Genomic DNA, 21,785 nt, shown 5'->3' on the forward strand with positions numbered 1-21,785 from the left:
AAGAATTCAGCCTCACAATTTCAGAACTGAAATGAATTAGTTTATTGATACATATTATAAAGAAACAACAAAAATAGGGCCTAAGAAAAAATTACTTTGAAAACACTAAACCACCTTTGCTTAGTTTTTATTCCTACCTGCACAATAACTGGTCTACTGAACAGTCCCACAATTAAGATTGTGCTCTAAAACAGACAATAAGATACTTTTATTTCACATCTTGATGTAACTGAGCTGTCATTTTGAATTCTTTAGGTGTCTGAATCCTAAATTACAATTTAAGTATTAAGGTGACCAGAATCTCCAGCAGTTTGTCATCACAAAAACGAACAAGTACTTACTTAAATAACAAAAGGAGTAAAGAAATAAATTCATAAAATATTATAGGAATAATGAATATACAAATTCTAAAAGCAAAGCCAGGTCTCTCATTTCCCTTCAGATCAAACTACCAACGAATTAGAATCATTTAAAGGAATGCTAGGTTTCAGATACCTTGTAAAGTGACACTGGATAAAAGGAAAGATTATGTGTGGTAACCATGTTAGGTGTTATGGTCTTAAGAGAAATACATCGCTTTCAAAATCCAGAATTTCTTTGTAAGATTTCCTGTGAAAAGAAAAACAAGTTTCTTCCCTGCCCTCCCCCCCAAAAAAATATTCTGAGCTTTTTTTATTGATCAGAGGAAGAGTCAACTTTTTTAATCGCCATTTTCATATAGCCAGTTTTCTAATTAGGAAATGGTATTTAACTATTGTCATTTTTCATTTGAATTGTCAGCAGGCAGCATCCAAACTTCATGTCTAAAACAGCAATTGTTGCTCAGTGCTGCTAGTTTCTTGCACTATATTCCTGAGTTGCTAAGAATGATGTTTCCAGTTTGTTAATAGGAACTGTCCTCCTCATAGTTTTTCTCTTTGACACCATCCACAGGCTCAGGATCTTTGTCTCTTCAAACATTAGTGTGACACTTCCTCCCAGCAGCATTTCCATTCCCACGAGTATTGTAAACATCCAAGGTTTTAAATGTTGGGGTATATATAACTACCCTTTTATTTTCAATATTTGAAGGCTGCCTCTGATGGACCTGAGAGAGTTTAATATAAATAGAATCACACAAATAAATTGGAGTCTAACAGTGAAGAAATCTATCCAGAAATAAGGAAGGCCTTCTTAAAGAATGATTGTGGTTAGCTATGAAAATGTCTTCTTTCTGGGCTATTTGAAAGAAAGTATTCCAAAGTATCTTTATCAATACCCGAAAAGGCTCATCTTCTCCTTATAAAGTGCTCAGTTCACACCAGTTTAGCTTGCAAATTGTGATCGGGGTGGAACTCACGGGATAAAACCTCCATAGTAACAAACAAGTTAGTTAACTCCAGAAATGGCAAAGCTTTTTGTGAATTTATTATCCGCAGGTACACACTGAGTAGGAAAAGGGGCGAGCTTCTGCACCTTTTAATTTCAAACTGGAATCTCCAAAAGTACTGATTTATGTGCTCCTTATTTATTGCCCATAATTTCTAAACCACATCTTCTCTTTAGATCAAAGCTTAAAATAGAAGACATAAAAGAAGCAAACAAAACACTTCAGGTTAGTAATATTTGAGGTGGTAACCGGCATCCCAAGTTGGTTCTTTCATTAATTTCAAATATTAGTTTTTCTGCCTTAAGCTCACAGCTTCCTTTGTAAATTGGAGCATAAACTGTTATGTCTATTGTTACTGTGCATTTGGGTTCTATTCCAGGGTGTACAAAATATTTTCAATTTGAGATATGTTGGTCTGATGTTACCAGAAATGTTCCTATGCTGCTGCAAAATCATTAGGTTTACACTGGCGGTTCAATTATTTGTAGAACAATATCTTTCTGTTAAGATGGGAACACCCATTTCAAATGTTAAATGTTTTTATATACTTTTATTCAGTTCCTAGCTTTGTTTTTAAATTTTTTAAAATGCCAATTCACTATATTGATGAAGATCAACAAATTCACACATAACTTTGCAGTTCCCTTTCTCTGAACTTAAACTCTTGTTTTAAGAGTACAATTTCTACTGAAAGATTTCTGATCTGTTTAGGAAAGACTTACTCTGTGAATGTTGCTCTTTGGTAAATCCTGAATGGCATGTAACAAAACGATAGTTTTGCATTTGCAGTTGTTCGGTTCAGATAGCATCTTTTCTCCTCACTAGGGCCTGGTCTGGTTGAAGGACAAAGAAGCTACTCACTGCAAATTATGTGAAAAAGAATTTTCTCTTTCCAAGAGGAAGGTGAGTTTATATTAAAAGTTGTCTTTCATTAATTAAAACTGATAAAAAGCTGGAAATATATCAAGTGCCAGAGATGTACTGCTCATTATGTGCAGTAAATTTTATCAATTGCTATGAATTAAAAACATATTTTCACTCACTAAATGGACATTTTCACCAGCCATTTGGCTTCTATCAGTTTTCTCTGAAGAGATGCTATAGAAATTTTAGGGTAATTGTTTTACCAGCTCTATAAGCAACAGCTAATAAATTGAGAGAATTCCTGTAATGATTTTCCAAATAAAATATCTTCAAGGGGTTGATATAGTACGTTTATTTTTACCCACAAAAATAGGTTATCTGGGTTGGTAGACCTAAGTTATCATTGGTTACTTACTGCTTAGTACACAAATTATATTGGCATAAAAATCTTTTTTTTTTTTTTTTTTTTTTTGGGATTTAGCATCATTGTAGAAACTGTGGTGAAATTTTCTGCAATGCCTGCTCTGACAACGAGTTGCCTTTGCCGTCTTCACCAAAGCCTGTTCGCGTCTGCGACTCCTGTCATGCGCTACTCATACAAAGGTGTTCTTCCAATATACCCTGAGTCTTCTGCAGATGTTATAAGACGTTCACTAGGAGGACGAGCGCTGTTGTGTTGGCTGCTTATATATATTACTGCAATTCCGGCTTAATGCCCTTAATGTCAAAATTGTGCCATTGTTCTTGCAATACCAGAATCAGTCTCGTTTTGTACAGTGGCTCTGAGGCAATGACTGAAATGCATCTGCTTTGCAGTTCTGCTTCTGCTGTTTTATGTTGCAGATGTGCTATTCTAGTATGTGGGGCAGGACTGACCTTGTAATGAAAGCTTTATGCTGAGAACAGGGAAGCCAAGGAACTGAAATTGGAGCTGGATAATGTTACACGTCAACTGCACGATTTGTGTAGTTTGGCGTCCTCCCTGATACTTCCACTGAAAAACCATTGTAGCTTACAGGTGGGCAAAGTTGAATTAGGCAAATTATAAACAAATATATACTTGTTTGGGGGGGCAGAACTCAAGTTTATTTTCTTGGGTGTTTCTACACAACCCTTTCAAGTTGGCCTCTGATTCCAGCTTCTGAGCAACAGTTTGTGCAGGTTTATATTGAATCTAGTAGGTGGGAGTTGGAGGATCTAGTTTAGCAAGATGATGGAAGGGTTTGCTTCTCATGGATGGACAGATTTGTGTTCAGGGTCCATCTAGAATAGACAACTCAGGGCTGAAAGATTTCCATTCAGAGATTCAGATGGAGAAAGGTTAGGGAGAGAAAGATATCTTACAGTCTTAAACCTCTGGAATCAAAATCCATGATTAACTCCCCCAATTGGTTAACATGCAGCACTTACACTAGTTGCAAAATAATCCTTTATATATCAAGGAAGGGTAACAAGCACACTTGAGGATGTCTCTTTCCTATACAGTGTTTGTCAGACAAGTGATGCCACATAAAAAGATGGCCAGAGTAGTAACTTTAGATGAATTCTCCATATATTGTACAAGATTGGTTGGGGTAGACTTGCAAAAAGAATGTATCTTAAAAATTGTCTTTAGCTAGCTGGACTTCTTATATAAATAGAGCTTTTATATATACGCACAAACTATTTGCACTTTTTTTAAAATGTAAACTTAAGTTATTCAAAATGATCTATAAGGAATAAAAATTACAAACTAGCAGATTGCCAAATGAATTGTTAACAGAACAGGCCAGGATAGTGTTGCTTTTATTTGTCCTGTAGGAAAGTGAGATTACTTATTTAAGTCATTTTTGGGGGGAAACCACTGTATCTAATTAACAATTTTACTTGAAAAGTAGAGGATGTAATAAAAAGAAATGGTAGTCTTGTACTGATGGGTTATTTTTAATAAATGTTTTTAATGTGAAAGCATTACCTATTCAAAAGTTACAATGCATTTTTTTCCATTGGATTGATCTAAAAATCAACCACTCCTTTTTGAATCTTCTTTTTGATTCTGCTTCTACAACCGGGTGCCTTCCAGATTTATTAAAAAAGATGGAATTGCAATATAAGATCAGTACAAGATCCATGAACGACAGATATAACTACTGAGGTCAATAGAATTTGCTGCAGTGATGTGCTGTTCTGTAATTTTAATTAGCGTTCAGTATTTAAGGGATACGAACTAAAACAGATTTGAGATAGTACAAGAAATTACTGGGGAACTCCTTGTCTAACAGCTGTTGGCAGTAGAGTCAGGCAACCACATGAATTGGTGAGTTCTCATTTATGAGAGGCTGGATGCTTAGTACTGGTTGAGAAATTCTGGGAGTTGAAGGTCATGCGTCCCAGTTGCTGAGGCCAAGAAAATTCTACTGGATCATTCAGTGAGCAGGACTCGTTTCCAACCTGATAATTCTGAAATTCTTGTATCAAAATGTCAAAGTAAGCCTTAACCGTACAACCGATTTTCAGTTACAAGCTCATGAGTTATTAAGTAACTTTAACACATGATCGATAAAAGATTCCCCCCCCCCCCAAAAAATCCTGTATCAGCTCTGAGAAGGTTGAATTTTATTGCTTAATCAGCAGGGCAGATTTAATCCCTAAATTGTGCTTTGGACATGACACCTGTCACTAACAGTTCTTTAAGTATATTCTCTGATGGGTTTGCAAGGAAGCTGCAATCCTGAGAAAAGACACATATATACTTAATAATTGCAAACAGGCTCTGAAATATTTGGGGAGCTAAATCCCAAAAGAGCAATTTTATTGGCTATGAAATAAGCCCCCTTCAATTTCAGGTGACAAATTTGGTTCCAAACTCAAAACTATCCAGCCTTTAGAGCAGTGGTTCTCAACCTTTCTAATGCCGTGACCCCATAATACAGTTCCCCATGTTGTGGTGACCCCCAAGTGGGTGTGGCCACCAATAAGAGGGAGTAGGACAGCTAGGGAAAAGGGAAAAAATGGCGGACAGCCTTGTTTGGCGACCCCCGTGAAATGGTCGTTCGACCCCAAATGGGGTCCCGACCCACAGGTTGAGAACCACTGCTTTAGAGAAACGTCAGCTTGGAATCTTCATCAAATTTCATGTGATTATCCATTTCTTATGTACACATATTTTCTAAGAACAAGCTATTAATTTCTGTGGTGGAAATATGCCAAGATTTTAAATTGACATATGTGTATTTGGTAATATTTTGGAAGATATTTTTTTTAAAGAAAGCACAGCTTCAGAGTTGACTACTATGGATTCTCAATTCAATATCTGAAAATCCTTGAATCCGAGAGTCCTTAATGACATCAAGCAATGCATTCCGGGTCTAGACTTATGGAGGGGAGCAGAATTTCTTACTGGTGTTTAACATTAGCCTTTGGAACAGAGCGTTATTTACACAACATTCTCAACTCTCCTTCACAGATAGTTTTAGGCTTTCTAGGCTTCATGCCAAGTCATCAAGGTGTCTGGAAAGGAGCCATAGCAACCTTTTCTTCCCTTAAAGCAGGGGTCTGCAACCTTGACAACTTTAAGACTTGTGGACTTCAGCTCCCAGAAGTCTTAAAGTTGTCAAGGTTGCAGACCCCTGCCTTGAAGAATTGCTTGGAGGGTGGCATTCACTCACCATCAACACATACTATTGTGCCATACATGACGCTCTGAATGAATATCACTCTTTCTTGTAATTTATTCCAATTGTATCATGGAACGTATTATACCGTCAGCTACTAAATTTTTAGAAATCTCAAAAGAAAGTAGTCACAATTGGTCACAATTGCTGAAGGAAACACTGGGGAACTATATAATTATATCCAATAATTCTGATACTGTTCCAGGTCAGAAAACGTGTTTTTGTATTTTAGCATTTTACTTTATTATGTGTTTGGTATTTTACATGAAATTTTGGTCAATGACCACCAATAAAATTTGATTAATTTAAAATACAAGTGTTTGGAAAAACTATTCAACTATTTTCAGCTTGCCCTGGTGAAGCTAAAAAAAAAAAAAAAGTCATTCACTTCGTTATTATGCACTTGGTACACATGTTACTGCTGGTGTAATAGTTGATGCACACGTATTTCCATTAAATAAAAAGCAATTCTTCCTAGTAAATTTGAGAAATATTTATAACAGCCATGCTGGTCCCATGTGACCAGAAGATATACAGCACTAATGTTTACAAAAAGTAATCTCATTAAGGGACTGGTAGGTTTTGTTATGAATTATCTAATGCCACAACATAGGAAATCTTGAGGTAGAAAATAACAGTCTTCCATACAGACATTTGACACTCTGAATGTGTGGGAAGAGTGCATTAATCTTAGAATGCGCTCTTATTTAGAATGAAGAGTGAAACCGATGCTAGGATGAACTACATTCCATTTGCTTGAGCCAAAGAATTAACATATTGGTTATCAGAGGCTTACATAATGAAGTCCTTGCTTTAATGCAGTGATGGCAAACCTTTTAGAGACCGAGTGCCCAAACTGCAACCCAAAACCTACTTATGTATCATTGGGTGCTGGGTGGGCGTGGCCCATTGGGTGGGCATGGCTGCGGTGGTAACGGCAGACTGGGTGGGACTAAAAAGTTCAATCAATCAATTCCAACTTTGCGAGATCATTTTTTCCCCCGCGAGAAGTTGAAATTGATTGAACCTTTTTTTTTGCACAAGGTGGCAGAGGCCTAAAGCGAAAAGGTTTTATAAAACCCAGCTGAAGGCCTAGGACTGGGGTGACGGTGCGCATGCCCAAAGAGGGCTCTGAGTGTCACCTGTTCGCCACTACGGTCCTAAGGCTTCCTCCCAGTCCCTGATCATTTCCTTTGTCTCGTCATTCCAGTTGTTCTCTGCAAACTTTTTTTCAACAGTGCCCCAAAGTACACACTATTCAAGCCATTTATTAATACAAAGAATGTACAGATCATGGTGTGTATTAATAGGATCATACAAATTCATAATGATGTGGCCATTAAAGTCATGGTGGCGAACCTGTGGCACGCGTGAGCCCTCTGGGCACGCGCACTGTCGCCCCAGTCCTAGGCCTTCAGCTGGGTTTTATAAAACCTTTTCGGCTAAAAAAAAAAAAAAAAGGTTCAATTTCAACTTTTCGTGCAAAAAAAAAAATCTCGCAAAGTTGGAATTGATTGATTGAACTTTTTAGTCCCACCTAGTCTGCCGTTACCACCATAGCCACGCCCACCCAATGGGCCACGCCCACCTGGCACCTGACGATACATAAGTGGGTTTTGGGTTGCAGTTTGGGCACTCAGTCTCTAAAAGGTTTGCCATCACTGTCCTAGTACATTTCATGGAAGACACAGTGCATTGAGTAAAGCACTGAAATCATGGATCTCACCTTTGTTTTTTCTATTTAATTTATTCTGTAAAACCGTTTAGGATCCTAAGATTTGCAAACAGGAAAGTGTATTTTCAGAATCAAAAATGGCTAGCTATTATGACACACACGGCTGCTGTTTGTATAAATTTTACTGAGAATAAAACTTATCTACAAATTAACATGTTTAGCTTTGGAATCATAGTATTGAATATAAATTTGTATCTTTTCTATTTTGCTATGACCCATGAAATTCTCATACTTACCTCTTAATGTTGAGCACTAAGCCTTGATGCAGATATGCTCAACCAAAAAGTAATCCTTATGGATCTAAATTACTTGCATATTTAATACAAACCTAAAAAAGTGTTTACCTTATACAGAATTTTGTACAAATTAGAAAAGATAAAGATCTGCATTGTTTGCCCTTCGATTAGATAAATTGACACAACACATGTCCTAGAATGAAATCTATTTTGCTATCTCCCACAAAACATTTATTACATACATAGCATTACTAGCAAAAACAGGCAACAAACTTTAAGTTTATCACATTTGACAAATTATTCTGAAGAATCTGGAGGACAAGCAATTAAAACAAAAAACCTTGAATATTAGTACCTTTTCTTCAATACACAGAAAATGCTTAAGTGGCTAAACAGTATTTCATCCAAACAATCTTACATGTTAAAAACGCAAAGCAATCTGTCAGACTTTTAGGTGGAAGTGTTGTTGACTGCCAGATAGGCCACACAATCCTTACGTGGGTATCTTTAGCAACAGAAATGGCATCCTCAGGTCAATTGTTTTATTTTTAAGAACTGTAACAGTTCTCTATCAATTTTACCGCAGTCCATTAATGCAATAGCTTTCTGCTTTTCTCCCATATCTTTTTCATATACTATCTATTAATAACTTATCTCAAACTTTAATTGTCAAGAAAACAAAGTGAAGATTCAAACTATGTTTTCTATCAATATATTTTACATATGAAAATTCTGACATGCACATAGCTCAGACTACAAGTGTAGCAGTTGTGCATTACGTCATTCCAGAATTTTAACTCATGGCCTCATCTCCCACACTATTTTCAGACATTCTGCCATTATTTTCATTGACAAACTATTTATTAACTAACACTTGATTTCATTCCAAACTACAACAAATGTAACATAAACCTGATGGTTATTTCATTTCATAGATGTAGAATCAATAATATAATCTTCCAGTACAACTGCTTTTAATGAACCAAATTTCTTAAAACAAAATCCTAAGATACGCAACTATCTTCAGGAGGAGCTAGTATAAAAACTATCAACATCAGTGGTTTGAATATAAAAAATTTATTTAAAGTCAGAGTATGCAACAAATAAAACCTACAGAAAACAGATTTCCCCATCACAATCTGATGCTTACCAAATAATGGGAAAACACATTCCTTCAGTCATTATAAAGTTTTCAATACAAAAGAAATTTTAAATTTTGTAAGAAAGCCTAGTAGACCAAGTACTGTTTCCTTCCAACACGCTTTGGAGACACAATGATACTCTTCAATACATTCCACGCCAGCCACCTCCTCCCATGTTGCCTTGCCCGTAATATCCACCACTATTTCCGCTGCCACGACCTATAAAATAACCGCAATACTTTTATTCCTGTAGTTAACATTGTTTAAACTTTACATCCACCTATATGAATGAAAGAAATCTTACCACCCTTATGATGCTACTCATGCCTTCCGAGCATGGAAGCTACACTGCATTCTTAGTTCTTCATGCAATGCCAAGTACTGGTGGAGATTAAAACCAATACCTTAATATTAAACAAAACAAAACCTTACCATAGCCACCCAATCCATCAGGAGTACCATATCCTCCAGTGTAACTGCTGCCCATTCCCATTCTTCCAACGGAACCATAACCGCCTTGCTCTGGAAAAGAGCAGTTACTATTAGTCTCTAGAAATCCTATACAGACTGAAATAGAATTAAAAATCTGAAATTAAACCTACCCATGGCATCTCTGCCAAAGCCGCCCATTCCAGAAGCGCCTCCAGCAGTTGAATTGAGGAATAGCTCGATGTATCGATGCTCTTTAAAAGAACAAAAAGCTTACTCCCATAAATGCAAGCGTTAACAATTATCTGTACAAAATCAAATGAAAATGTACAAAACATCAGACGCGTTCCCTGTAACTTACGCATATGGTTTTTATCTTTAGACATGGCAGCCACTGCATCTTCATGTGTCACAAATTCCACATCAGCCTCTCCAGTTGCTCTTCCATCTGCTCCAATGTCAATATGAACCCTTATAGGAGTCAGTGGTGAGAAAAACTAAAAGAAAGCAGTAAGTTAAAGCTCCTCAAATTTAACCCATTATTTTTAAGTCTGTCATGTCCCAGCTACAGATAGTTGTGTAAAATAAATCACACATCATGCATATGCATTTTACAGTACAAATCTGATTTTGCGGATCCATTAGTTACTCTCATGAAATCCCTTAGAGTTGGATAGTCAATAAATTAAAACAAACTGACTAGGAAAGTATTTATTAGTACATGATAGTTTAATAATGCATATAATTTTTTAATATGCAACTGCATATGCAATTATTTCCTTAGTTGCTTTGTGTACAGAAAAATGTAAAAAAAAATGCTACTGCTTTGGTCGTATATCTATAAACCGTACACTGGAATGATGTTGAAACATCAAGCAGAAGTAACTGAGTTGATACAAATTAAGTATTTGGAGCACAAATTCCTATGACAAGCCAGTGTTTTGGTTGCTGTCTCTTCTATTAACATTATAGGCCCAGAATAACTCAATTATACTTCTGATAATTACATATGGTTAGTACAATGCCAATATTTACATTTTTGCATTAACCTGCAGTTATTTTCAAATCAAAGTATTCATCTTTTCAGCAACTTGCAATTATCAGGTCCCCTCCCATTCTTCTCCCTGATTTATCTACCTATTATACTGTTGCTACTATTTAACATCATTCCCACTAAGCCACTAAATATTGATTTATATTACTCCCGCCCCCTTTATAAGCTTGCCTTCATTTGAAGATTTCCAGCTCCATTAGCAAGAAAAACACAAATTCATCAGCACAGAAGAATCAAGCAACCTAGAGATCTTTGATACATTTCTATATTACGTTTGACTGACAAATGACGACACTAACATCAGGTTTTTAACTAATAGATATAGATTGCATGGCTGGCTAAAAGAAATTGAACAATAATGACAGCAATTATAATAAGTTATTATATTTTCTATTAGAAATCCTCTTAATTTTGACTAATTTATATGCGTACCATTTTAATTGTAGTAACAGCTAATTAAAATATAATTATCAGATTTATTAACCTTTCTGAATACTTTGTCAGAGAAGAAAGATGAGGATATAAATCAAATACTGGGGTTTTTATTTTGCATTTTTTTTCTCCGTCTGTTTAATTACTGTATATAAAATCTCCCCACCCCAAGGGGAACTCTAACATGAAATGTGCACTTCAATTACTTTCAAATACCACTAGTCTTTCAATTACAAAAGACACACACATTTAATAACCTTAATTTATGTGCTTTTTAAATTCTCTAAGAAAAAAAAAGGAAGATTATTCTGGAACTTCTTGATACTTTAAAACAGCTGCATCTGATTCCAGATGTGACTTTTCATCTCTTGGAAATCCCTCCCCCCGAACATGCTTGTTTCAGCTAGAAATATTTTCCACAATACTCACATTAGCAATATCATTTTCAGTGGCTCGAAAAGGCAAACCTCTCATGTGAACAAAATGACCACCCTGGAAACCTGAACTTGCATCTCCTGCTCCGCCATAGCCATGGCCTCCCATTCCTAAAAGCAAAACAGGTCCATGAGGGCACAACTGACTCTTGGCTGAGGATCTATGCTGCCTCCTCTAAGAGAAGTAAACTACAATTGCAGTACCGTAAGCGAATCGATCAGTTCCTGTACAAAACTGACAGAACTAGAGATGGTACATATCATTTCTTGTACCCAACTTTTATAAACAGGATACTGAAAATGCCAAAGCAATATCTATCTCTAGCTGAGTCTGCAATAGACAGCTGAACAACACGGTAATATGTGTTCTTACCTCTCCCATCTCTCATTCTGTCATCATAGCCATCATTTCCATAGGCATAATTGTTATAGCCACCATACTCATCAAAGCCACCATATCCTGTGAGATTTAAGAGGGGGACAGACTGTGAAGAGTCTTTAAACACCAAAAAGGATGTTAACTTAGTGCATAGAACCAAACTGATTTGAAATGAAATACTTCTTTGCAAACATAACAGGCTCAAAAGCATGCAAGCCGAGTTTCACTCATATTTATTTAAACTCTCATTTCAGATGCCTCTCCATACCTTTTCATTCTCAAGTCATATGGCTGGTATAAACAAAGTGAAAGATAGCCAGGTTTCAGACTTGGTATGTATTACAATTACTGTCATTTCTGTATTTCTTGACAAAATGTCAGGAACGTGAAAATGACAAGAGCCTGTGGTCATTAGATACACATACCACCGTCATATCCACCATCTCCTCGATGGACTCTGTCATACATACTTCCACGCCCAGCTCCATAATAACCCCCTCTTCCTCCCATTGGTCTATCATATGGTCCGGGTCGCTGTCCCATCATTCTTCGGGGTGGATCATAGAATCCTCGGATTTCACTCCTACTACTTTTGAAGATCTCAATATATCTGAGTAAAAAAAGATTTACAATGTACAAATGTAAGAATACAGATATATACAGTTTGGAAAAATACAAATAACTGCATATATATTTTTTTTAATTTTAAGTCTAGGTAATAGCATTGAAGACAAGTGAACACTTTTTTTTTCCAGTGTCACTTTTAGGATTTAGGTTATTAAATGCAAAAACAAGCAGTTCTGCGATTTACTTTACTGACTAAAAATTCTAACTGTAAATTAAATACAGCAAATCTCTGAACCACATTCCCCCCTGCCCCAGTAAAAAGTTCTTTGAAAAAAAAATCTGGCTATTATAGAACACCCTCCACACACACAACCCTCCCCCTCAAAAAAAACAACCAGCCCAATTTTAGCAAGCTACATAGTATTACCAATCCCCCTCCCACCACATCTATTTTACTCCCAGTTACTTAGGGTGTTTTTATTAAAAAATAGCCAGTTTATTTATGTACCCCAGCCCCCCCAAAAGCAATTCTGACCCCCAACCCCCAAAAGATTTACCATCCCAAACTCTCCATCCCCACCTGTGCCCTATTCTTTCCTTGTGTTTCCCCAGAGCTTTTTCTGCTATCTCCTTTGAAGCAAACTGCACGAAGGCCTCCCCTGTGCTTCTCCCCTGGTAGTCCAGCGTCAATGTTATCCCATTTGGCACGATTTCCAACCCTTTAACCCAAGGACAAATAACCCCATCAAGGGGAAGAGTGTTAAAGTCTGAAACATTCCCATCTGTAGAAAATACTTAAAGCAAATCTACACAAATGCAAGAAAATAACTTAGCTTTCCCCCCCAACCCAAATACACAGGCTAAAGAGTTTTCATTTAGACATTGTATTACTGTCTCTTTGTTCAGATTACACAGCAACAGCTACATCACAAAGAACCCACCTATACTGCATGATGTCATAACTACATACTCCAAATTCTGACTCCTAATAGGCTATCTAAATGTGTAAATTTTTATCCTGCCAATGCAAACTCTTTACTTTTAGTAGAGTTTTTAAACAAAGAATACCAACATTAGTAATCTAAATTTTAAAGGCTGATTCCCCCTCCCCCGATGCTAATAAAATTTTAAGCTGTTTCAAATATCAATCTTGCAGACATAGAAACACTGAAAGTCACTTGACATTAACACTAGAGCTACCTTGAAAGAACTGAACGATCTCCTCCTTGCTGCAGCCAAATGGCAGACCACGCAATCGTACTGTTCCATCACTAGATGAATCATTTGGACCATTATGTTTCCCAGCCCAGTCCATTTTGCTGTTTAAAATCAAACACCATAAAAAACATAAACAGCAAATTTAGCATTTGAGAATGACGATTCACCCCCAACCCCTTCCTTCCTAAGCAGGACTGTATACATTAGAAACATCTTGAACTTTTTTTTTAAAAAAAAAAAAATGCAACAACTGCTCAGACGCTGCTTAAGAGTGATAATTTACAACTGCCATTGTCTTGAACTCATACAGAACTAGCATGACCTGCTCATGCAACCTGCCACGTAGCTATTCTCAAGACCTCGACTGATAGGCATCTCTATCTATGAAGACAAATTCTACTACTGCGTTACTTAGTAGTTCCTCCCTCTCACATTTGCCCAGCCACTTCAATACACCTATTCAATCACTGCCATGGGCACTATTTTTAAATTCATGCTACTGCAGGCCAGTGAAGCCACAGCAAATTAGTTTCCCAAAAATACATATGAAATAAAATGCATGCTTCTTGACCTGCATACAAATCTCATGGGCGTTCATTCCAATGCCAGCTACTAGAGCCAAGGCAGCAGTCCCATAGGGCTCAGGACTAGAATCCTCACAATTAAATAAATGGAAAGACAGTCAAACAACTAATTCTGGGGGCATAGGTAGAAGATAACATAAGCTAACAGGGGAAGGGAAATGAATCTGGGTGTGTGCACAAGAGGCTGCATTACCCCAGCAACATAGAACACCAGCAACATAGAAAAGCAAGCTTCATGGTTTTGTTTTGTTTTTTTAAAAAATCATTGAAATTGTAAGGTACAATGCAAGGTAATTCTCAGAGGTCTGTATGGGAGCATGTCTATGCATAGTGTGTACATACAATGTAAAAACTGTACAAATTGAGAGACCCTGAAGGTACATTTAATGATACAATGGCTAGCAAATTCAAAGCACAATTCACATATCTGCAGGCATTTCCTCCACTACAGTTAGACTAGCATCTTTCCACTTCAATCTTCCCCAAAGTAAAGTCCTTCTAAATATTTTGGACTATATTTCCCAGAATAAAGTATCTACCAATACTGTCTTTACAATTTTATTTATGAAGTGTTGGTTGGTGGGGTAGAACAATTTACTTTGAGTTGAAGCTCCCCCCCCCAACTACAGGAAAGAGTAGGTTTTTCTAATATTAAATAAAAATTATAATGGAAAAAATATTCTGCTCAGAATAGTATGTGCTTTAGACCTCAGCTTGTAATTGAGTCCTACCTTTCCCCGTTATAAGGTGGGTTAGAGATATCAGAAAGAAAATAATATTCTCATCACACACATTTGGGGAGGGGATTTCACAAAATGAGAAAAAATGGATTTGGTACACATACTAAAAACATTTCCTAAGATTGCCATTGAAGTGAATTTTCTTGTGGAAAAAGTATCTCACTACGATACATAGCGTAAGATGTATCTCGCCACCTAAGGCTAAATTAAAGCAGATTTTGCAGAGCCTACTTAAGCCTGATTCTTTGGGATAATAAATAATAAATTATTATTATTATTAATAATAATAGAGTTGGAAGGGACTTTGGAGGTCTTATAGTCCAACCCATAATATAAATTACTCCGGAGGTAAATGCCTCCAGAAGTTGTGAATTCCAACACTGGAAGTTTTTAAGAGGAGACTGGACAACCATTTGTCTGAAATATATTCAGACAAATGGTTGTCCAGTCTCCTCTTAAAAACTTCCAGTGTTGGAATTCACAACTTCTGGAGGCGTTTACCTCTGGAGTAATTTATATTACTCATCATGTTAATCCCTCAGGTTCTTGGAGAAGGGGGAAATTTGACTGGTATGTTAAAAGTAAAGCTCTACGTCCTCTTTGCATCTACCAAGTTCCATAGTACATGTAAATATATTTATATTTCTTTAAAATATCCATCCATCCAAACACACTGCCAAGTAAATTACCAGACTTAAGCACTGGTTTAACTTTGAGGTTAATGATAAAGCTTAAGTGGAATGTCAATCTCACAAGCTTATATTTTGAAACTAAAGTCTCCATAACTGGCCATACCTTCTAAAGCCATCATACTAAAATAACACAAATATCACATTATCAAGTATTTTCCAGATTATAAAGGCTGGAGATTGTTTAGCTTTAGATAATATGGGTAATATTCAGATTTCAACCCAAATTTCCTGAAAGATTTTAAACTTTGTTGGAATAGGAATAGAGAACTCTTAGGGAAAATTTTGTAGATTTTTCTGACTTGAATTGTTTGTTCCCATTTTATAGATGGAAGTGTTTAATTAGCATCAAAAGATATCAACTGTAATTAGATGACAGTGCTATTTTCATTTCTACTACTCAGGAAGTTCACAATGGAAAAGTTACTTTTTATCAGGGACTTCACTACAAATGTCTCTGACTCCCTACAATGGTCTTTCACCTTATTTTATCCCAAACAGCTCCTATTTTACATGTTTAATTTCTCCTCAAATGCTCAAAGGAGAGGTGGCAGCAAGCTAAAAAATCTAATTTTACATGTCATAGCACATGCTCTTGAAAAAAAAAATAAAGCACAGCCACAGCTAGTAAAAAGTTACCAAATCCTGGTTTATAAACCCATTACCTGTTTTTTTTCATCAAAACTCTGTGGATTAACAAGTCTCTCCCAGCAGCCCATACATCCTAAGTCAACTGCACCATTTTTTTTGTCTATAATATCTTTAAGTTCAGCTAAAATTGTGTCATAAAACGTTGAAAGTTTCCATTTGTTCAATAAGAACGGAAGCTTCCCCATCAGAGCAAAATGCATTCTAAACATATCCCTAAAGAAGTTGATAAGCTGAACCAATTGGAACAGCCAGGGATGGTCAAAGAAACATAAGAGGAGCCAATGCCACTGGGACTGCCAGAAGGAAACTGTGGATCTCCATCTCCATCTTGTGCAAATGCATATTATGATGCATGTAGTTATTATTCCAGAGGCTGCAGTCTCATTTTCTCTTCCTGAAAGTGAACATCTTCAAGTCTTTCTCAACAAAAACAAAGGTCACATTTCAACACATATGCAGAGGGATTCTTAGGCTGGGCTTTTGTCCAGGCAGATTACACATTCAAAAATAAATTCAAATCGCAGCTGAGTCAGCAGATTTTCCCCAGGTTCTTTTCCTAGAAAGCAAAGATATTTTCACCACAACGTGACTTCCACAGACTTCCTCTTCCTTATACCCATCTCCCATTTCCATTACAATACAAAGCTTGGAAAGAATAGCAAGAATAGTTTTAAATCTTGGTAGAGCTGTGGCTTGATATTATTTCACAATCAACATGGTTCCAGTTGACAATGTAGGAAATAACAGAACATTCCTTATTTTCCTATTGTTTATCATTAGCAGAACCTTTAACTCTGCAAATGGAGGTTGAACACATTATTACTGATTCTTAAGAGACCATTGGAGCATACAGCTTAATAGACCTTTGGGGTAAGGTGATGTATTCTGTATTCAGACCAGCTTTGTAGCTTTCCAATATAGTATCTTACTTAATAAAAATATGTCCATTGTTTATCAGAATAAGGAACCTAGATTTTTTTTTACATGACCCATAGATGTAGACTTTCTTTTAAAAGGCTGTAGTAAGTAAATGAAAAACATTTAAATGCACTTGAAAAAAATGATTGAACTGTGTGGTAAAAAAGTATATTACAAACAGAATTTAACATGCATACTTCTTGGAAAGAATTGCAACCCCAAAAAATCTTATTTCAGATCACCCAAATTAAACTGCTCCATTCCACCAACCAATAAAGAAAATCTGAAATCACTATGACGTTTCATTCTGGAGGATAGCAGAACACTTTACTCCAGTCCTGGGGATGGGATAATCCTATTTGTCTTCACTGTGTTTTTACTAGTTCTTTTCAATAAAAACATGAGTTATAAAAATGATTAATATACAGTACACACACTCTCTCATACTACAATTAAGACATTTCTCACAATTAATATAGAATTGCAGCATCAAAGAAAGTCACTCCCTCTTTGCTGCTGTATAGGTTTAATCTCTTTGGGGCTAACACCTTTATTGTATTTAATTAGCAATGTACATTTGGAACATGTTCAAAATCCCAATTGTTTTATAAAATTAATTAGCAATATAATGAACAAAACAGAAATCAAAATGGCTAGCAAGAACGTGCTATTTAACAAATCTGAATATTTTTTTTTTTGGTATCTCCACAACACACACATGAATTTTAGGCACACTAAAATAAATACATTTACAATTTCCAGTTCATTCATATTTTTCTTAATATAAAAAAGAGAATTAGAACATAAAAGAGTTATATTCTATTTATGTGGTGCAAACAGTTGTTTTCCTGTTGAAGACTGCAATTCTTCTGGAACAATCTGTTGGGAACAGCACAGGTGGGAGCCAGAACAATCTGTGGGGAACCAGCCAATGGTGGAGGCCAGAGTAAAAAACAACAAACAAACAAACAAAAATCCCAAACACCCATCTCAAAAGTGCTTTTTCAAAAGGCAGCTGGACTGTTTTTTCCTTGAGGAGGAAGAACAAAACATTTCGTTTCTCATCCAAGAAACTTCCATCAGTTGTGATGGCCAAAGACATCCACAGATGTTCAGTTCACAACATCAGCTATAATGTTCCACAGACATCTAGATATCCATCCTGATCCCCCTCTTTTCTTTCTTAAGCCACAAAGTCTTGGAAGATTCTGTATATCAGGGATCTTCAAACTTGGCCCTTTTATGACTTGTGGACTTCAACTCCCAGAATTCTTCAGTCAGCGTGCCTGGCTGAGGAATTCTGGGACTTGAGGTCCACAAGTCATAAAAGGGCCAAGTTGGAAGAGCCCTGCTGTATATAAACTCTTGCTCAAGAGTTGAACTTAGCCTTTTTCAGCTACTAATGAATTTGTCTCAACTAAGTAACACATACAGCTGGAGTCAAAACACATCTACACTAAATCTGTGTTCACTTTGGAAGCAAGCAACACAGAACTCAATGGATATCACCTCTGGCAATGCACTTTACTGTACTTTTCCTGTAATTATTTACTTCATCTAACTTTGATCACTACAGATGTTTAGTTAGACAGTATATACAATTATTTTTACTTACCAAATGCCATCATTTTGCTCTACTGTTTTATATCTAATTCAGTTAAGATCCTGTATATATTTACCCCAAAAGAATTTACAGTCTGTTCAACAAAGTTTATTCCCATGTTTAATAGTTTTAAACATCCAGACTTTATAACGGGGGTCTTCAAACTTGCCCCTTTTATGACTTGTGGACTTCAACTTCCAGAATTCCTCAGCCAAGCACTGGCCAAGGAATTCTGGGAGTTGAAGTCCACAAGTCATAAAAGGGGCAAGTTTGAAGATCTCTGCTTTAGAGGTAGTGCTCAACTTACAATAGGTCATTTAACAGTCAAATGACCACATTCCGAGTACTTGGCAACTGGCTCACATTTAAGACCGGTTGCAATATCCTGTGGTCACATGACTGGAACTTCTGAAACTGAACTTTTTTGTCCAGTTTCCAACATTTTCTGAAGTATCCTGCAAAAAAAAAAAAAAAAAAAGGTCCATTCAGGAGAATGGATTTGGCCTTATGACTGTGTGATTTGCTTGACACTATAAAAAAAAGGTTTAAAAAACCCCATGGTCTACTCACTATGCTAGTAAAGGCACAATTATAGTTAGATCAACTATTATGTTATTATTTTAAATAAATTACTTAAATTGGAAATTAGATTAGTTTCACTCCTCTTGATACTCTGGAAGTCCCTCAAGACCTAGTTTTGTCATGAGGCCAGAGATGTATTTAGATGGCTCCGCTACTGAGGTGGATCTACACATTCTCTTTCTGCCTCAGATTGTACAATTATAATTTTAATTAATTTTTAATATTGACTTTTTAAATGTTTGTTGTCATATATTTGTTGTTCCTTATTTAATTACTGTATACATCTTAATATGGTAAATCGCCTAGAGCCAGGCAGCATATATTTTTGGTAAATATCCCTACAAGGCTATGGACCCAGTAGTCCTGTTTAAGCATTACATTTTTGTGTTCAGTACAATGTGCAAGTATTTCTACTTGAGCTGGGTTCCAACTTGTATCTACTGAACACAAAGATTTCTGCTAAAAACAACTACACTTTGAACTGAGAGACCCTAAATTAGGAGTCTTCCAGCTTAGTCCTTTTATGACTTGTGGACTTCAACTGGCAGAATTTCTCAGCCAGGCATGCTGGCTGAGGAATTCTGGGAGTTGAAGTCCACAAGTCATAAAAGGGCCAAGTTGGAAGACCCCTGCCCTAAATCAAGAAAGTATCTCTTCACTTACAGCACCAGTGTGATTAAAGGGAAAAACAATTCAAGTTCCTGCTCCTGACTTGCTGGAACAAACTCAGCTAAGTATCTTTAGTCCTGCCATTTCTGAAATCCATTCAAAATTCAACCAAAGCAGCTATCTATACAATGTTGGTAGTGGTTACATCAGTTACTATTCTTTTCCTTATTCCTGGTCTCAAAAAGTGAATCGAACGTAGCAATGACCTCGAGTGGCTATTTACAATCAACAGTAGGGCCTTATATTTGATTAACAAGACACAAAGCAGGTAAAGGCCCCACCAATCCCTGTCGCTGGTCAGCACACAAATGCCACAATGACCTTGCGCTTTTGAATCTTAATCTCAACCGCTGCAACGCCCGAACCACCGCCATTAGTTCCCATGAGGCTTCATCGAAACTTTTCACATTTTACACTTCGCGCTATGGTATTCTGACCAAGCCCTGCCACCGACGGCACGTTTCCATTTCGTCAGTTCCAACTGACTCCAAGGCACCTGACTTCCGAGGGGCTGAACGTGGGCTGCGATGCTTCGGGTTGTCAAGAGAAACCACCTTCCAAACAACTCTTCCAACTTGCCTTGAACCTTCCGCTACGCTGACCACAGCGCGCAGGCGCACAAGCCCTCCGGGAGGAGTGGCACCGGAGAAGTGGTCCTCGGCGGACGAGGGATATCAATGGCGGAGGCGCACGCTTCTTTTGTCACGCTTCGGGGACCCGCTTCGCCGTCTTCGTCTTTCCTCCACTCGGGCTTGCCCTACCGAGAGTCGCCCTCGGCCCCTTCAAGTAGCGGCGGCTGCAGCCAGCAAGAGGCACCGCGATACCGTTAGCAGGCCGAGAACACCACCGATACGTCGCGGCCGCCCCCACCCCCGCTGTGGCCGTCACGTTAAAAATGGCGGCTGAGAGCAAAACCCTGTCGAACTTTCCCGCGCGCGTGCGCACGGCGCCGTTTAACCCTTTCTTTCTCCTCTCCCCCTCCCTCTTTACACTGCCCCCCCCCACCCGCCCGCCCAAGGAGTTCACCCGTTTCTCAGGAGCGAGAAGGCGGGTCCGCCCACCTCGGCTCTCCTTTTCCGCCGGCATATCGGGACAAGTTGCCCGGCCGCTTCCCGCCACCCACTCACCGGTAACACCTCACCCACTTCCCCAGGCGATCGGCCCAAACGGCTGCGCGGAACTCCCCACAAAGAACAAGGAAGCGCTTAACCGACGGCCGACTAACAAGCTACGCAGCTGAGGCAGGCAGGATGGCGTCGTAGGCGCGCCTATCGCGAGGATTCCCGTCGCCTAGCGGCGGAAATGGCGCATGCGCGAGAGAATGACCGGCAAATGAGGGGACGCTCCGCACGGGGGAGGAAACCGTCGAAGAGGAAGGTGGGGGTACGCATGCGCAGCAACGGCGGTGGTCTGAGGTATCCAAGATCGTGGGGCGGTTTTCCGTTGGTTGCCCGCCTCCGCAGAACGTTGGAAATATGAATACAATACCGCTCGTTAAGATGTTTGTCTCGATGTTCAAGCAAACGTTCCGTTCTGTTAGCGCCTTAAAAAGCAAACGTTCCGTAGCGCGTAGAACGGTGTTTCTCAAAGCCGGCAACTCTTAAGATGTGTAGACTTCAACTCCCAGAATTCTCGAGCCTCCCATGTTGGCTAGGGGATTCTGGGAGTTGAAGTCCATACTTATTAAAGGTACGGCGGTTGAGAAATACTGATCTAGCAATAAAAATGCCAGCTTCCAATCTTTTTTTTATTGTTGCCACTATGTTGCCAGCGTGTAAGGCACAGCTATTTAGAATTTATTTTTGTATTGTTTTCAGTGAATCCTTCCAACAGATGA

The 21,785-nt window shown here is 37.8% G+C and overlaps 2 protein-coding genes across 9 annotated transcripts in view; one reads left to right on the plus strand and one right to left on the minus strand.

Moving 5' to 3' along the window:
• RUFY2 (RUN and FYVE domain containing 2) overlaps positions 1 to 6,265 on the plus strand; it is a 39,220-nt gene extending 32,955 nt beyond the window's left edge. For both annotated transcript variants that reach the window (XM_039324650.1, XM_039324649.1), the window contains exons 16-18: positions 1,546 to 1,594; positions 2,195 to 2,272; positions 2,715 to 6,265. In XM_039324650.1, the coding sequence (XP_039180584.1) occupies positions 1,546 to 1,594; positions 2,195 to 2,272; positions 2,715 to 2,858 (271 nt within the window). In that variant the 3' untranslated portion in view covers positions 2,859 to 6,265. The remainder of the gene's footprint in view (positions 1 to 1,545; positions 1,595 to 2,194; positions 2,273 to 2,714) is intronic.
• Positions 19 to 21,223, minus strand: HNRNPH3 (heterogeneous nuclear ribonucleoprotein H3). 7 transcript variants are annotated; one of them, XM_039324653.1, is made up of 11 exons: positions 21,076 to 21,214; positions 20,528 to 20,744; positions 13,495 to 13,613; positions 12,875 to 13,013; positions 12,153 to 12,337; positions 11,722 to 11,808; positions 11,344 to 11,459; positions 9,790 to 9,925; positions 9,602 to 9,682; positions 9,432 to 9,521; positions 8,919 to 9,218 (listed from the first exon to the last, which is right to left on the minus strand). In XM_039324653.1, the coding sequence occupies exons 3-11, from the start codon at positions 13,607 to 13,609 to the stop codon at positions 9,142 to 9,144; spliced, it is 1,026 nt and encodes a 341-aa protein (XP_039180587.1). In that variant the 5' UTR covers positions 13,610 to 13,613; positions 20,528 to 20,744; positions 21,076 to 21,214; the 3' UTR covers positions 8,919 to 9,141. The 7 variants fall into 7 exon arrangements, with proteins under 7 accessions (XP_039180589.1, XP_039180591.1, XP_039180587.1 ...); XM_039324655.1 differs by lacking the exons at positions 8,919 to 9,218; positions 20,528 to 20,744 and adding an exon at positions 19 to 1,087 and having other exon boundaries at positions 21,076 to 21,223; XM_039324652.1 differs by lacking the exon at positions 20,528 to 20,744 and having other exon boundaries at positions 21,076 to 21,222.
• Between the last annotated feature and the right edge of the window lie 562 nt (positions 21,224 to 21,785).

This window comes from Crotalus tigris, unplaced genomic scaffold (assembly GCF_016545835.1).
Source record: "Crotalus tigris isolate CLP2741 ecotype Arizona unplaced genomic scaffold, ASM1654583v1 scf7180000024304.1987388, whole genome shotgun sequence".
In the NCBI taxonomy this organism is placed as follows: Eukaryota; Metazoa; Chordata; class Lepidosauria; order Squamata; family Viperidae; genus Crotalus; species Crotalus tigris.

Coding starts and splice junctions, on each gene's coding strand:
- HNRNPH3 (XM_039324652.1), bottom strand. CDS start 13,609: ATGGACTGGGCTGGGAAACATAATGGTCCAAATGATTCATCTAGTGAT. Junction 11,460..11,721: donor CAGAATGAGAGATGGGAGAG/GTAAGAACACAT, acceptor TTTTGCTTTTAG/GAATGGGAGGCCATGGCTAT. Junction 9,926..11,343: donor CTGAAAATGATATTGCTAAT/GTGAGTATTGTG, acceptor GCTTTCTTTTAG/TTTTTCTCACCACTGACTCC.